General features: G+C 42.2%; 1 protein-coding gene across 4 annotated transcripts in view; it reads right to left on the reverse strand.

Moving 5' to 3' along the window:
- Positions 1 to 18,110, reverse strand: part of LOC123973298 (activin receptor type-1-like) — a 33,177-nt gene that overhangs the window by 5,654 nt on the left and 9,413 nt on the right. For 3 of the 4 annotated variants that reach the window (XM_046053192.1, XM_046053196.1, XM_046053195.1), the window contains 7 exons: positions 10,213 to 10,286; positions 9,293 to 9,547; positions 8,282 to 8,554; positions 7,793 to 8,059; positions 6,180 to 6,385; positions 3,041 to 3,140; positions 1,546 to 1,692 (listed from right to left, as the gene is read on the reverse strand). In XM_046053192.1, the coding sequence (XP_045909148.1) occupies positions 1,546 to 1,692; positions 3,041 to 3,140; positions 6,180 to 6,385; positions 7,793 to 8,059; positions 8,282 to 8,554; positions 9,293 to 9,547; positions 10,213 to 10,286 (1,322 nt within the window). Of the gene's footprint in view, positions 1 to 1,545; positions 1,693 to 3,040; positions 3,141 to 6,179; positions 6,386 to 7,792; positions 8,060 to 8,281; positions 8,555 to 9,292; positions 9,548 to 10,212; positions 10,287 to 10,414; positions 10,757 to 18,110 lie in introns of those variants that run through there. The other variant, XM_046053193.1, reaches the window with a different exon arrangement.

Below are 18,110 nucleotides of genomic sequence, written 5' to 3' on the forward strand. Positions count from 1 at the left end.
GGTTTGCACACACTGCAGGAGGGATTTTGGCCCACTCCTCCACACAGATCTTCTCTAGATCAGTCAGGTTTCTGGGCTGTCGCTGAGAAACACGGAGTTTGAGCTCCCTCCAAAGATTCTCTATTGGGTTTAGGTCTGGAGACTGGCTAGGCCACGCCAGAACCTTGATATGCTTCTTACAGAGCCACTCCTTGGTTATCCTGGCTGTGTGCTTCGGGTCATTGTCATGTTGGAAGACCCGGCCTCGACCCATCTTCAATGCTCTAACTGAGGGAAGGAGGTTGTTCCCCAAAATCTCGCAATACATGGCCCCGGTCATCCTCTCCTTAATACAGTGCAGTCACCCTGTCCCATGTGCAGAAAAACACCCCCAAAGCATGATGCTACCACCCCCATGCTTCACAGTAGGGATGGTGTTCTTGGGATGGTACTCATCATTCTTCTTCTTCCAAACACGGTTAGTGGAATTATGACCAAAAAGTTCTATTTTGGTCTCATCTGACCACATGACTTTCTCCCAAGACTCCTCTGGATCATCCAAATGGTCATTGGCAAACTGAAGACGGGCCTTGACATGTGCTGGTTTAAGCAGGGGAACCTTCCGTGCCATGCGTGATTCCAAACCATGACGTCTTAGTGTATTACCAACAGTAACCTTGGAAACGGTGGTCCCAGCTCTTTTCAGGTCATTGACCAGCTCCTCCCATGTAGTTCTGGGCTGATTTCTCACCTTTCTTAGGATCACTGAGACCCCACGAGGTGAGATCTTGCATGGAGCCCCGGTCCGAGGGAGATTGACAGTCATGTTTAGCTTCTTCCGTTTTCTAATGATTGCTCCAACAGTGGACCTTTTTTCACCAAGCTACTTGGCAATTTCCCCGTAGCCCTTTCCAGCCTTGTGGAGGTGTACAATTTTGTCTCTAGTGTCTTTGGACAGCTCTTTGGTCTTGGCCATGTTAGTAGTTGGATTCTTACTGATTGTATGGGGTGGACAGGTGTCTTTATGCAGCTAACGACCTCAAAGAGGTGCATCTAATTTAGGATAATAAATGGAGTGGAGGTGGACATTTTGAAGGCAGACTAACACGTCTTTGAGAGTCAGTTAATAAATCATACATTGTGATTTCTGGATTTTTTAGATTATGTCTCTCACAGTGGACATGCACCTGCGATGACAATTTCAGACCCCTCCATGATTTCTAAGTGGGAGAACTTGCAAAATAGCAGGGTGTTCAAATACTTATTTTCCTCGCTGTATTATGTACTGCAATATTCAATCAAATTATGGTTATGTTGGGTTTCATTAGCAATTAGTTATACATAGTGTATATGTCAACATAAATTATCTTTACACAGCGCATACCATGTATGAGTGGTGTTATTTTGATCAGATCCTCCTTGGGAATTAATACATTTTAAGGTTTACATGTTTAGCATTCAGTACTTTTGAGTCAGGACATGTGGCAGCAGGATATTAATACCATGATATTTGTTGTGCAAATACAGTAGGTATACACTACTTAATGCATGAAATATGGTACATACCCAGGATGTTCTCATGTCTCAGCAGCACCGTGTTGTAGATCTCAGTCTCTCTGAACCAGGACTTCTCATCTCTGGAGGAGAATATTTTGACGGCGACGCTCTCTCCCTGCCACTGACCCCTCCACACTTCGCCGTAACGGCCCTTACCTGTTGGGGCAAAAACGTGGACACAAATGACCAAACAGCATACACAGAAATAGACTCATAAAAATGTCTGTTTGCTTTCAACACGTGTTTGGTTAGTCACCCTGCTCTTGAACAGGTTATTGTCTCCAAGATGTGTTTGCTCATAGCGCTACATTAATTTCCACAGCACTCTGTAACTTTTTTTTAGTTTGTCATCTTTTTGTAGGGAGCAGTTTCCAGCAACAAAAAACTGTGATATGGTTCACTGTATGCTAGCTGGCCAGCTCCATATAGCAGACAAAGGTTATTACTGAGTGGCTGGTGAAGAAAGTCAAACATTTAGTAGCTACATACCCACATATCTTTGTCAGAAGTTGGGGGAAACAAGACCAGGGTAAAAGAAAAGTGAGCATTGGAATTACATTTATCATGTGGTCAAAAAAACAAACCTGTATGAATGCTAATGTAGCTGTGTCTATTTGACATGTCAACAGCTGTCAACATGTTCACTCTAACGACTTTGTAAGCTGGTGCTCTGGTGGTGTCTGTGTATTTTGGTTTATTTTGCTGCACTCTAGTGGCCAGAAATCATGTATTTTTCATGCAATTTTCTTAGAGAGCTTGGAAGCAACCACCAATTGTAACAATACAAGTAGTGTCTAAGAGTGAACTTTTTATTTCAACACCAGTGTCTTAACCCTCAACACAGACTATGGCAACATGTTTGTTCATATGAAAATAGGTTTGCTGTTGGTAATATTTTCTCTGACACCCACACTTAACATACTACAGCCAATCTCAAAAATAAAGTTTGTGCAAGATTTGGCTCTAGGGACGTGATTGCTTGCACATTCATCCTTGCCCAATTTCAGAATATCCTCTTAGCATTGGCTGAAAGTTGTTTTGCAAACCAAATATTTATTTCAAATTGACTGTATTACTTGTGGATAAAAGTACCTGCACTGCATGTATTGGATGGCCTTTCTACCGGTCATACAAATGAAGGCAGTCTAACAGTATCAGTGAAAATATGAACTAGAAAGTTCAGTTTGAAGGCTTATCAGACAGCTAGGTGCTACACAGCAGTTAATACTCCTTCAAGGGAGAATTTAACACTCTGATAAATCATTTTGTTTTACATACAATGTGCTCCCCTGTCAATATATAGACACTGTATGTCCTTGTACATACAGCATTTGTCAAACCCAGTGTGCATCGGCTGAAGTGAGGCTTAAGTCGAGCCAGGGACACCCTTTTAGTAGGACTTTACTGCACAGTGGGAGTGCCTCATTGAAATGAATGAGGAGGCTGAGTTTTCTGGGTCAGCGCTATTGTGAATATAAAAAACAGCCGTAAACAGGACACTTACCCACACACTCATTGAGTGTGATTTGTCTTGCAACAGTTCTCTGAACAAGGAAAGGGAGTCCTGAACCACTTCCTGAAGTGCAGGAATGATCCAGCAGATCCTGGAAAGAAGAAAAACAGAAACAAAGAGTAAAGGGCTTGTATATTTACATGTGTGTGTTTGTAGTAATAATAATTAAGTCATTTAGCTGACACTTTTATCCAAAGGGACTTCCAATTGTTATATATATATATATATATATATATATCTCAGAGGTCACGCGCCTCTGGATTAAGTAGGGATTAAGTGTCTTGCTCAGAGAGACTATGGTGGATAAGTGACAGTGGGAATCAAACTCAGGTCTCCCACACCAAAGGCATCTTTGTATATTTGCAAGAAAGCTATCTGAATGAAAACCTTTCCAAATGAATCGTGTGGCTCGAGCCGAAAAAATGATGAAATAAGGAGCATCTGGGACTCAGATGGAGACTAATACAAGCAGGCCGCCTTTGATGTGGCAACCACATGGGACAGAGAGGGGGGCAAGCTGTGTGTGTTTGTGTGGGTTTGTGTCTGTTCTGGAGGTGCAGAGTGCCCCCTGCTGAGTAAACAATAGAAGTGCCACCCCCTCCCTGGTGACTGGTGTGGGCGCTGGAGATTTGATCTAATCCAAGGGCCAGACTCCAAAACAGGCGCAATGCTGCTAAGCCTTTTATTTTTATCTCAACTATAAGACGTGCAGCATCCCGGCGCTGACGCAGGAGGGCAGTGCACAGCAACAGTCAGCAGCTGCTGGGCAAAAAAAAAAAAAAAACTACTAAACTGGGAGGGGAGGATGAAGATTGAAAACAACAGAGAAGAGTGATGCCTCAGATACACAGATGCATAATGCAAGAGCTGCCTGAAAGACAATTTGGAATCACAACACAGGAATGCAAGACAGAGGCCTTAAAATGAATGATGAATTACTCTGCAGAGAGTTTAAATCCCCCTCTCTTTGAGGATTGTTTTTAGGAGGGCATATTTGGGCCAGGCCGTTAAGCAGCAGAATGCAATCAGAAAGCTGCAATATCATTATAATCAGAGATGACTTCTGGGCAGCAGGCTGCAGAGGGACAAGCACATGTGTTTCAGTCTGATTTGCTTTTCACACTAATGTTCCTAATAACCTTTCTCATGTTGCTGCCAAGCATTTTTTAATTACGCTGAAACAAACATTTTGTGGCTCCATATCTGGGTTTTCCATTGCCAAGTGCATTGATGGACTTTGGAAATAGCTTGATAGGAAGCCAAAATCAGCTATTTCTTTCGCTGACCCACACACACACACACACACACACACACGCACGCACACACACACACGGACAATCAAACTTTAACAGTTGGACATATTATTTACACTTTTCATAATGAAAGATAAATGGGATAATCTGAGCTTTGAAGAGTTTAGACATACTTACAAAAAGAGAATCAATGTTCCATGTCAAAAAATGTTTGCTGCAGATATGAAATAAAGTCTTTCAAAAAAAAATAAAAAGTACTACCTATGATTTTGTGAAGATATAGTATCACAAAATGGATAGTAACAGCCCTGTATTTTGTTAGAACTCAAGCTAGGCTGTGAGCAGTTCCTGCTGAACTTGATTACACAGTGTGTGTGAGCCAGTGAATGTGCTGGCTTACAGACTAAATGCTAACCACAGGACTCCACCTAAACTCTGGATCAGTTTAGAGCGGCCTCAAAACATAAACCACTCTGCTGAAAACTTACAATCCGCGGTTGAGTAGAGAGAAAATAAACTGCGAAAGACGTTCCTCTAACAGACTGGAAAATGATTAAAAAGATGCAAAACAAGTTTGAGAGTTGAATGATTTTTTAAATTTATTTTCATTCCAGCAAAAACACCTCCCACTTACACACACATAATTCTTTATGCTAATGGGCCACTATGCATTGCTTTAAATGTTTGTGCATTAGAATTACCAAATGCTATTGAGATTATGATCTGCAAAGTACACAAGTTCAGAAGAGAAGGTCTGCACTGTTGAATTTAATCATTTTTGGAGACAGACCATGCACGTTGACCTAACGACACTAAGCCCTATAATATATTAAGGCTTAAACATTGCCTGTGTGTTTATACAGTGTATAATCTACCTATAATTTACTACATTTACTGAACCAAAGATGAGTTTTTGGGGGATTGGGGACTCCTTTACTGTGCTTGCTCTCATCATAAAGTGAGTGCTTTAACTAATTCACCCATATAGTGTGATGCAAAGTCTAAATCAAACCAATAGAACAGAAGAACAATAATGTGCCAGTGAACGGATTTAATTTTGACTTGGCCTGAAGTATTCTCTCATTACATTTTAATTTTTCTTATAAGGAGGTCTTCATTTGAAAACATTACACTGAAAGAAATAACTCTGCTTTCTATGGAATGCTCCATGTCTTCAATTCAGTATGTTGGGGTCAATTAAAGCATATAATACTAAACTCTTGATTACAGTGCCACCACATGACCGCCTTGATCACAAATCTGGATTAAAAAGAGGAAAACATGGTTTATTGTGCCATGGTAACTCTATTGAATATTATCTTAGAGTCAGTGTGGGGGGAAAAAAAATAAGAGGTGGAAGTCCCCTCTAATCCAACAGTGTTTTAACTCAGCAGCTGAATCCTGAACATCTTTTTAGATGGGGGTTTTCCATCTCTGTTGTAGGTAAACATTTGCATTTCTTTGTGACATTAAAGATTCCCCCTCAGATCCAAGAGTATAGAAAAGAACCATCCTCCACCCAAAATCAAAAAAACCCGACTGGATCTGCCATATCTTAATATGACTGATAGGTCTTTAAATATTTATATCACTAGCACTAGACAACAACTAAATCCAAATAACTGAATGTTTTCTGACGGTGTAAAATGTTTGTTTACATTAGTAAAGTATTAAATTACAGCAAATGTCAGTTTATAACACCTACAGTATGGGGCAGCTAGCATAGATGGACAGAGGTGGGTTAGAATAAAGTATGGAAATTTGATCTGGAATAATATTCATCATACCAGTCACTTTAAATCTGCCATTAGCAGCTCTTATCCAATTCTATCTAATAAGCTTGGGAGGTTTCCTCCTGCATGGTATCCACTACTCACCGCCAGAGTGCTCTCCCCCACATTGGATGCTATGAGGCCATCGATGGTTCCGTATTCTGCATCTCGTGATGTTAGTCTCTCCATTTGGTTGTTGTGGATGCGTCTGAACACCAGGATAGCGATAGCAGAGAGGACGATGAGGACGATGATTGGAGCCACAATGACGATGGCCAGTGTGGTCACACTGTAGTTGGATAGCTCATCAGCTGTGAGGGAGAGAAGAATTTAAAACGCGTGACGTTTCCTCACACTAGAATAAAATTAAAGCTGGATTTTTAAAGATTAAATGTTGCTTGCATCTGTCTAAAGACTGAACATAGTTGCTTAGGTAAGCAACAGATGGGAGCGTCCACTAAAACTTAGTGATGATTCAAGAAGAGGTAATCATAATTATGTAAGTTGAGGGAAATCTCTTTTCCTTTGACTGGACCACACATATTGAGGCTCGACCATACGCAAATCACAGGTTTAATACACTCTGCAGACCTTCTTCTGAGGAAACCACTTGGGGGAGCACAGAGAGCACACATGCGCATGAGCATTCACTCACACAAACAGATTGGATCTCATCAAGTCAGCAGAGGTCGTCTCGAGGAACTTACCACCATTCACACTTTCCGAACATTCCACGAGCAACACTGCTCAGCTCTGCCTGCAGCACAGACAAGGATTCCCTTTTCTCAACTCAAATAATGAAAGCATCCGTGGGTTTCTCCCACATATCCATAACTAGCAACTCTTCTAGCAACTCACTAGACTTGAACCAAACACATAGGAAAGGATACATTTAGCTAGACAACTTGAACAAATATATTTTACATGATTATTGTATTCATGGCAACGTAACAAGACAGGGGAGGTTTGTAACATAGGGCAATATTGTGGGCGAAAGAATACTTTAAAAGATCCTCTGGAAATATTTCTTATCCTGACATAATTGGCTGCAGTTTAGCACATTGTAACAATTTTCTGATCTAATCCCCAAATGTATAACCAAAAAAAACAATAACAGCTATGGTATATTTATGTATTTATTAAATATAACATAAAAGACTGCTGTAGAGAGAGAAGTAAAGGTGAAGGAAACAAAAAGGCAAAAACAGCTCTGTGTATAGATGCCTGTCTCCTTCATTCCCAGGTGACTTCAGCCTCTGAGCTCTTGTCAGCCAGCTCTGACATCTCCGAGAGGACAGAGGGGAAGTGGACCATGACTAAATAACATTCAAAACCTCCCCCTTGGTTTCCCATTGTCTCCCCTATTTCTGTTTCATAAGGTTCCAGGAGTGTGACCACACAAAGGTGTAACTCAGGCCAACAGAAACCATCTAGAACAGCCATGGCAGACAATTTCACAGCCGGACAGTGTAGCCCTCTTAGTGGAGAATGATGGAGAGAATTAATAACAGTAACAATTTGTTAATAACAATAACTAACCCACACGGTCGTTCCTATTCTGTAACAGATGAAATCTAGGCAGCACTTTGCCTGGAACCGGTTTCAGCAATTTCTTTAAAAGTGCAATGTGTTCAATGCTGAAATCAACAGATGAAGCTCTTTTGCATCTCTGATATAAAAGGTACTTGCAATGCATTCTGTGTAGTATAGTACTCTACCTTTGACAGGCAACTCCACAGTGCTGTTCATGTTACACAAGTGCCCATGGCAGCACTCCACAATCTGGTCTCTGGAAGGTGGGGTCTTGCAGGTCAATGTGCTCTGCTCATAGACCTTAAAGCAGCCTTTTTGGTACACTAAGGAGCCGGCGCTGACAGTCAGAGATGAGAAACACTGGTGGCCCATGCAGCGATTCCCTGTGACACATGAGCTGCCCTCACACACACATGCATGCTCCTCTTTGATTAGGGGCTTTACTTCCTCCTCTGCAAAAGATTCAGGAAGAAGACATGGCAGCTAAATAAGTAAATGTTCAACAAGAGATGATTAAAGATATTACTGCATTACTATAAAAACGCAATATCACATTTTATGGTGTTTTCATAAAATTACATTTCTAATTGTGAGACATCAAAGTGATCTTAAGTCGCATAAGGTCTGTTGTGAACCGCAGCCAAGAGAAATGTGTACAGCGTGTACAAAGTCACCTTTCCCTGGAGCTTGCACAGTGACGTTCATGTTACACAGATGGCCCTGGCAGCACTTGACAACATGGACCGATGAGCGTGGCAAGGCACAGGTGACTCTGCCCTCCTCGTCGTCCCTCAGGCAGCCCTTCTGTTGGACGGCCACCCCGTCAATCATCTTCAGAGAGGAGAAACACTGCTGGCCTGCACAGCGATGGTCACGCTCACACACGCCGCCCTCGCACACACACTCCTGGTCTCTGAGGATTGGTCTGCCAGCAGACACTTCTACATCTGATAAGAGGAAATAGAGATATGGGGAAACCCATTAGAGCAATACCATTAGTATCCTATTAAATTAAATGGCATTCACTCAGATCAATAAAACGTATGTTGAAAATGTACCTCTGTTGGCTGGCTGGAGAGGCCAAGTCAGTTTAAATGTATGAATTTTGACAGAAAATGTGACACATGCTAATATAATATACAGACTTTATCTAACATTTTACAAACATATTGCCTGAATGACTAATCATGTCAAATTGTGTTACACAGAACAGTGGAACACAATTTAGTACACTGAACAAAATCCTATTTGATTTTGCCTGCATTTGCTATATGATATTATATTATATATTAATGTAGGACAAATATTAGTTGTAATATTGCGTTATTGATTTTAACCAATGGAAATGTCAACTGATTAACAAGTCTATTGGGACAGTCCATGAGCAGTTGTGCAGCTTGTACATTGATAGTGATGTAAAGTTATTCCCCAAATTGGTGGTAGGCTGGTAAATAAAGCTGTTCTGCATCCACCTCTGCAAGGGGTCAGCTACCAATATCAAATAAACTCCCAACCTGTGGAAAACACTGTGGCACAAAATATAGGAAAACGTAAAGGATAGTAGTGGCATAATGGTTAAAAAGACTGAATGATGAACTGATGAAGGGATTTGTTTCAATGGGACTGATAATAAAAATCCTACAGAAGTTTAGGTACAGATAGTGTTGATGATGGAAACACCTCACCTTTCACCAGTGACTGCAGGGAGACGTTGATGTTACATAAATCCCCATAGCAGCACTCCACCACCAGCTCAGGAGTTGGCGGGCTCCCGCAGCGCAAGGACACTTCCTCATCAGCCATAATGCAGCCCTTCAGAAGGACCGATGTCCCGTTCAGTATGGCAAGAGAGGTGAAGCACTGCTGGCCGAAACACCGGCCCCCATTTGTGCAGGACGCTCCGTCACACAAACATTCAGAGTTTCTTACACTGACGTCACCTAAAAAAGGGGAGAAAAAAAAAGGTCAAGGACAGGAACTCATAATCGAAGATAGATTTAATGCTGCTAAAAGGGGGACTTTAATCTCTAATATGCTCTCAAATGTTTTTCGACAACAGACGATCAGTGTTTATCCCTCTTGTAAGGATGTATGTATCTTTTGTAAGTATGGCAAGTGCAGTTTGCCACCCTAAAAAAAAACACTTTCCACAGTATTCCACCACCACTGCAGTTGTTTAAAATAACACAGAGAGACAGCAGATGAGAGGGAGACAGACTGAGGAGGGGTGGTGAAAGAAAAAAAAAAGTGTGAATTTTTGGTCTATGCATGTAAGAGACTCGACGGGGACAGAGAGAGACACAGAGGCTGAAAGAATTTCTGTATTTTCACAAAAGTGAAAGAGAAAGGGGGCAACACAGACATCCAGTACATGTCTTTCCAGCCACAGTACGTGCTTGGGACCTCCAGTGACAGTGTGTGTGACCTACTGTAATCTTGTTCTTTTGCAGTAACGAGGCTGATGGCACAGCGACATAACGCATTCAGAGGTAGCAAGAGGGGCTAAATTCAACCAGATCCTACTAGCAGAAACCTCTTCTCTCTTCTGCAAAAGCCTTCCTTTAGGTCTGGTGTGAGAAGCGGTGGTTTGTGACAAGACACTTACCTTCTGAACTTGAACAGGGAAGCGCCAGGACGAACAAAACCAACAGGAACATGTCCCCAACTGTCATTGTCGACCTGGAGGAGGGGTGGGGGGGACACAAAAATGAGGGCTGCGCTGCGATGTTTATGTTTGCTTTGTCAGGCCAAAAAGGGCTAACATATTATCCAAAGTGAACATTTTTTATATTGATGCATTTGAATACCTTTTTCGGGACACCATTCAGTGAGACAGAAGGCCAAGAGAGACAGATAGATAACAACAGTATTTGCTGTCGACCTAAGAGTATCAGAGAGAGCAATTTTACAGAGGGAGCCCTTTTCTTATTTTCAGGGGGGAAAAGAGTGAACACCAAGTTTAAAATGCTCAAGTAAAGTGGGTCTCATGCCTTCCTGTTGTCCTGGCAACAAGGCATTGAGTGGCAAGCAATGGGGAGACTGGGGCTCTCCTATTGGCTGCCTCTGTGCGTGCGAGTGTGCGTGCTTGTGTTGGAGGGACAGGCTGCTTGGCAGTGAGGGGAGAGGAGCAGACAGACGAGAGAGGAGGAGGAGGAGGAGGAGGAGGAGAAAGATGAGAGGAGCACAGCGGGGATAATGAGTGTGGGTGCCCAAATACTATTGTTTAGAGACCTGGAGACAGCCTAATCCTTCAATATTTAATGCATCCGCAGAAGCGTCCACATACGTCATGCAATTATGTTTGTTTGTTTTCTTTATACAGTGACAGATTTTAAACAGACCACCAGTTTAACTCACACTGTAAACTCAAGGGAACCCCCCCCCTCAGAGCTACCCATTTTATAAAGATGATATGTGAGTTTTGCAGAGACATCATAGCCTGCAGCATGCCCCCTTTATACCATACTAAGCACCGGGGCTGTTATCTTAGAAGCATGTGCCTGTGCGCCTGAGTGCATCTATGCCACTGATAAATACCCCCCCCCCCCCCCCCCCCCCCCCCCCCCCCCCCCCCCCCCCCCACCTCCAAGCCTTTGTGCCCGTCTCACAGACATAAATGATTAAGCACGTAATGTTAGCATTAGCCCAACGGCCGCGTGTGTACGGGCCGCTCGAACACATACCACACACATACCACATGCTGCTCCTTTAATCAGCGCACAAAACAGAGGCTGCCACACGGAGATAATCAGGAGCTCTGTCTGCTCCCTTTGGACAAGGGGAGAGGGGAGCAGCAATGGGGGCAGGGAACGGGCAGGGGGGCATGAGAAGGCAAGGGAGGTATAGCCAGGGGGCAACTGGGGGACAGTGGGTCAGAGAAAGGCAGAGAACAGGGCCAATGTGGGAGAGACATGTGGGCCAGGGCAGGCTGCAGCAGTGAGGTAGGCTAAAGGGAGGGAAGTGGGACAAGGAGGTGTCTGGTGTCAGTGCCCAGGGGGACAGTGGGAAGAAGGGCGCCACACTGGTGGGGGACTGCCGCCTGGGTTACAGTAAAGCCAGGGGGCCAGAGGAAACAGGATAAAGAGATAAGCAGAGAGGTAAAAGACAATAGTCTGGAGCACACACTCGAGCCTAAATAAAGTGACCTGTCTGACTGGTTATCTTGATATTGACTCGTAGAAAGAAATCAAAGAGCACAATATCCTGACTCACCCGCTGCTGACGGATCAATAAGTCACCTCAATTAACTAAGTAGAGCATGTCAGGAGGCTCCATTTAATGGCTTCAATTGGCGTGGGTAAATGATTTTTGTTTACATTTAACAGCTAAAAGACACTCGACGGCGCACTGAAATGATCTCTGTCTCAATTCATCTCTCCCACGCAGACACTTTGTCTTAAACAAGCTATCATAAGCAGTGTGCCACACAATGACGACCAAGCAGCTAAGTAGTCCTGTTAAGTACACAGCAAACATTTCAGTCAATGCACTGCAAAATCTGAGGGTATTTTGAGTTACCTGGCCTCCAATGAGTGTTTACGTACGTACATGTATGTCCATCTATCCACACAGGAACGTATCATCAAGCTAAGAGCTTTGCTTGATGAATACACAGCCAGGACTAGTCCTGATATTGGAGACCACAGAAGGGATTCTTGGAAAGGAGAGGCAGGCCTAGTATCTGCAGAACCGATTGCGATCTGAGTAGACAACTTTATAGCGTTGTGTGTGAATGTGTGTGTGTGTGTGAGTGTGTGTTGCAGCCTTCTATCCCTGCGTATTGAATTCTCTGGCAGTGTTCTGCAGCGTGTGTTCACAGAGCTGACATCCTGCCGAGGGTGTGCTCTCACCCCCCCCCCCCCCCCCCCCCCCCCCCCCCCCCCCCCCTATCTGTCTCATCCCCAATCTTTTTATTCCCTCTTCCTATGTCCTCTGAAGTGGTGTTGTAACAGGAAAACAGCTTAAATACCACATGGTAATGAGTACTTAAGATATTTTTTTTGAATGGGTCTTACCTACAGTATAAGCAGTTTATTTAATTGTTACTTCACAAGAACGTAAGTAAGCCGTTTGTTTTACAATGAATTATGATGACACTTTCATAATTCCCTCTTTCAATCTGTGAAACATCAGGCAGTTTATATAGGTTGCCTTTTCTGAGTGACATGCGTGGGTAGAAAGTAAATAAAGTAATGTGCTTAATGTCAAACCTTTCTTTTATGCTAGTTCAAAATTCTACTCCACTAGACTTCAGAGAAAACTTGTGCTTTTTACTTTGCACTTACAAGTAACATTGCAGATTTTACATACTAAACAGGTGACCATCTTGTAAAATATGGTACACTGCTGAGTATGAGTAATAACAAAATAATGTAACATTATATAATAATAATAATAAATATTTATGAAATAAGTCATCCTGCATAATCAGTACTTTTACTTTTGGATTTTTAGGTGATAATACTTCTGTTTCTAAACATCAGAAACATTCTAAATGCAGGACGATCACTGTAAATTGACTGTTTTGCATGGATTTGTACATTTACTTAGGTAAACAATCTAACTACCTTCTCCACCACAGCTATTTTGTAAGATGCGTACAAGCACAGATCTTGTACACGGATATATAGAAAACCCATTGAGCTCAACACAAGGTAGGCAATGTGTGTACAACCCAGAGATAAATAGTTGGAATACACTTGGCCCAGAGGAAAGTATGTTAGGGTTGACTCCTGCTAAGTGCTGCTAGAGGGACTTGAAAGTGATCCTAAATATCAAGGCTCCTGTTTTATGACGCCACGTTTTCTTCCCAGACTCTTTCCAGTGAACCCACTCCAGAGGGCTATCTTGATAAGCACTTCTCTAAGAAGTTGAGCAGAGCTTAAAGTGATTAGATGGAGACGATTAAACGTGCTACTCATACATACTGTGATTGGCACAACTGAACCCATAAAGAAAAGCATGTAGATATTTATGATGATTTAAGTACATGCGAGGAGTGTCCACTTACAAAACTACATCTTCAGGTCTCATGTTAAACCTAATCTTTTATTACCATTTGTTGTTTCTAGGTGACATTTTCAAACGGATTGTTGAAAGAGCTTTCAACAACAAATGAAACATATTAGTCTGTTTTGTACTCAGGTCAAGGCGAAGGAGAGAATGACAAAACACTACTTTGTCTGATGAGCATGGTTTATCACTGAGGTTGAGGAGGGAGGAGGCTGGAAGCCCTGCAGGAGCTGCTGAGTCATCATGCTGGCAAAGAGGGAGACGAAGAGGTGGAATCTGTGTCTGAGCTGGCAGGCTGGCACAGTTACCATAGCACAAATAGCCTGGGCACCGAGGAAACTGCAGCAAACTGCAGGGCGGCAAGGGAAGAAACAGGCAGAGACTGGGGCAATGCGGAGCCTGCTGTTCGTGTCCCTGTCCCCGTCCCAGACCCAGACCGCTAAAGTGCCAGCATGCCATCAGGGACACACAGATGGTTCGCTCCTAGGTGGATGTGGGTGTAATACAGACCGGAGGGGGAAAGTCGTCCTCTTTGCAGCAGCCCACATTCATGTTCACACTACAGCTCAGCAAATCAACACAATCACCTCAGTTCGAAAAAAACATTCTCTGCCTACAGTCAAGTACAACAGTTGGGATGACTAAAACCAAGTTAAAAGAATTCACAACCTTAACTTTCTAGAAGATTATGAGGGAATAACAGTCACACATGATACAACTGCGCTTACGAACTGAGAAGAATGTAAGATTACAATGAAGAAAATGTTGCACACTAATGATTCAAACATCAGTATTGGATTTAAATAGTATTTGAGTATAAAAAAACAAAACAGCATTCCAAAAGTCAAGGGCTACCTCACAGTATGCCAACACTTTGCATAAAGCACAATGGTTTCCTCATTTGCTTCGCCCCTACACACTGCGTGACATAAGTAATCTTGCAGGTTCATTGCATGTCGCACTGTACATGATGGATCCCAAATCTGTGTCAAGCTGTACGATAGCCATTTTGAGTGTGTGTGGTGAATGCCTAATGAAACTTAAAAGAGGTCATATTATGCTTTTTGGCATTTTCCCTCTCCTTCATTGAGTTATATACCTTTTTTGTGCATGTAATAGGTTTGCAAAGTGAAAAAGCCAAAAGTCCAGCCTAAAGGGAGTTCCCATCTTCCACAGAAAACACTGCCTGAAAACAGCTCGTTTGTAGTCCAGCCTTTTCCTCCGCTTTGCTGTGACGTCACAACAAAACACATGCTTGCCAAGTAGCTAGTCCGCCTGTTGCCTCTCCTCTCCCATCCAAACATTAGCCACCCTCCAGGCAGTCAATGGACATAAAATTGTTAGAGACAGTACTAGAGCACAGTGCTACTTTTAACTTTTATTATAGCCCACATGTTCTTCTTTAACCAGCCTAATATAATGATTTAAATGTGTTCATTAAGTTGTTGTTAGTTTGATGTAGCCTACAGTTTAGGCTACAGATTGATTTTAAAATATAGGCTATTTGACTGTTTTTGACCGATCTGAAAACCCTTTGAAACACTTGATATCGGCCATCTAGAGAATGTCTGTGTCGATTTTAATAACTGATTTAGCATTATCCGAAAAATATAGAGTGACTGACTTCTGAATTGACCATAGGTTGCAGCGAGGCAAGCGTTTGTCACATATCAGTGGATGTGTTGATGAAATTTCAGATCTCTAGGACGTACGTGATTTTCTTATATTTTTTGAAGTTAGGAATGAGAAATGTCTAGAAATTTACATTTCTTGTAATTAGCCACCCCCACTTAGCAAAATCATTACCAAATTTTATACATCAACTGAGTAGTGACCCTAGATCGTATAAACCAAATTTCAACAAATCCATCCAACGAATTACAAGGTATAAAGTTTTTGCAAGTGTAAATAAAATAGTTAAAGTGTAAATACACAAAAGTAAAAATTTATGGGAAAAAAAAAATACAGAATGACATATCTTTTGATAACTTTTGATCAGCGACATCCATAGATGATTCTGCCAAAGTTTCAGGTTGATTGGCGAAACCGTCTTAGACGAGTTCGCAAAAAGTGATAAAAAATTATTAGAGCAGAAGACTATTGGAGCAAAGATGCAGATGAATCCAGAGATTAAAATAATGAAAGAAGTTCGACACTAAACGAAGCCGTTTGAGATAATTGCAAAGACGCAAAGTTGATTGTTGTAGCATCACCATGGAGGTCTTTATTTTTATTTTTTTTTTAGTAGTGGGTGGAATTTGCAACCTACGTGCCAATTTTGGTGAGTTTTCATCCAGCAGTTTGCTGCCCAAACACTTTTAGCGGGGAAAAAAAGAAAGAAAAAGAATGATCACAACAAAAACAATAGGGCTCTAGGAGCTTCGCCGTTTGGATCCTTAAAATATGTCATGACTGCCACACTGCCAATGTCATCATTCAGTTTAAATTGTTCTCACTCTGAAACGCTTGCTCCAGTCCATGTTGCTAAGCTGGTATGGGGAACATATCTACTGAAGTTTACCAGCTTTTCAGGGCCCACCCTACTCTGTTTCTTATTGGCTAGTAGTCCTTAACTAGGTACTGCGCATGTGCAACTACCAACAAAGCTCTTGTAGAGGTGGGATGTATCACTCCACTGATAAAACAGAGCGTTCAACACACGGGGTGAAAAGAGGAACTGCAGCAATGTGCACTATGATAAAAAATTTGGTGTTTTTTGAAAATGAAACCATGTAAACTTGTTCTGGTACAACCCCTACATAAAATTATGAACCAGAAAATGAGCATAATATGACCACTTTAAGGCTATAGAAGAAAAAAAGCACAGACCTGTCATGAAGTCAAATCAAAAGGCCTTACGTTATTTAATACACTGGTTGGTTTGTAGACCTGGCACATAACAGCAATCACGCTGTGAGAAATAAATTTCTGAAACCGTCTTTCTGAAATTTTGACACAGGCCGTCACCAAAGCTCTAAATCAATGTACCTCTCTCTCATTGCAATTCTAGGACCACTATTTTTGATTGAGAAATAAACAGATTTCACCACGTTACACTCATGATGGTCAACTTTTGTCAGGAACCGCCCAAAACGGCACAGAGTATAGGTGTCTTTAGGCCAAGCACTATCCACTAGACAACAAGATGGCAATCAAGATACCAGAATCTACAGGTCACTGTGGCAGCAGGAGCAGCAAATATTAGGTCTGATATTTTTGCTTGATGATGTGAAATATTCTCTGACAAAATAACATCAAGTGAGCAGCTGGTTTGAGTGATGAAGAATCTAACCATGATATACAACTGCAGCATTTTTCTGGTCTTGGCTTAATACTTCTTGACCTGCAGTACTTGATTTATCTTTCTTATATTTTCCACCTACAATGTTTATTATTATGCACCAAAACACCAAAGCAAATTCTTTGTATGTGCAAACCTATGTGGCAATAAAGCTGAATCGGATTTAATCTACATGATAGTACACCACAAAATACGCACAAAATGCCCACTAGCTCATCAAAACATTGCTCTATGGAATCAAAAGTGGCCCATAGGCCACACCTTTAAATACTGATATTTAGGAAATGTTTTTCTTTTTGTTAAACGAGGTTGGGACAAATTGAACAGAGTAGAGTGTAAATTACATTATTTTGGTATTGTAACCAAACACAGGTATTGTTCTGGCAACAGTTTTGAAATATGTGTGGTGCTGTGACCTTGTCTGGTGCAACAGTGAAACACAGGCTGACCGCTTGTTGATATCCTGAGTCATACACTGAGGTTGTGTGTGAAAGACGCATGGTTCTGCTGAGTGGAAAAGTAAAGCTCATTAACCTTTGGAAACACACCTCGCTGGCCAAGGGCCTCATCAAATGGGAGATGAGAGAGGGACTTCTGTGGCCCCTTGGAAGAGCTTGGTGGAATCTGCAGTGCCCCATCAGGTCGAGCCAGGCTCCATCTTTCAGGCCCCTACAGTATCTCAGCAGCTGCCTCCTTTCACAATGTGAGGAATGTAATCAAATGCAAATGGCCCCCTGCTTATGCTCAGTTCTCACTCACACATTCATTTTAATAGGCAACGGCATAGCAGGTTTTTGTTCCTTGGATACAGTGCAACCCACACACACACAAACACACACACACACACACACACACACACACACACACACAGCGCAGATCAAATGTAATCAGAGACAATAGTTGCCTTTTCTTCTTGCTGTAGTACCACCCTACGTTCCACCTCTGAACCAACAACACCACTCAGACACGCTCAGCCTGGACCCCCCATCACAAATCAGACAAGCCCTTTTGTTTCTAACGAAATGACGTGACAAAGTTTGATTTGTTTTCGTGCAAGACCTGGGGTGCTATACCCCAGGGCAACAGTTGTGAGAAAGACAGGACAAACAGGGGAGAGTATAGCATACAGACAACATTCAAGTTCTGCATTATCAAGACCAAGACAACATCACCTGCGCAAACAACCAACC

This window comes from Micropterus dolomieu, linkage group LG07 (assembly GCF_021292245.1).
Source record: "Micropterus dolomieu isolate WLL.071019.BEF.003 ecotype Adirondacks linkage group LG07, ASM2129224v1, whole genome shotgun sequence".
Classification (NCBI taxonomy): Eukaryota; Metazoa; Chordata; class Actinopteri; order Centrarchiformes; family Centrarchidae; genus Micropterus; species Micropterus dolomieu.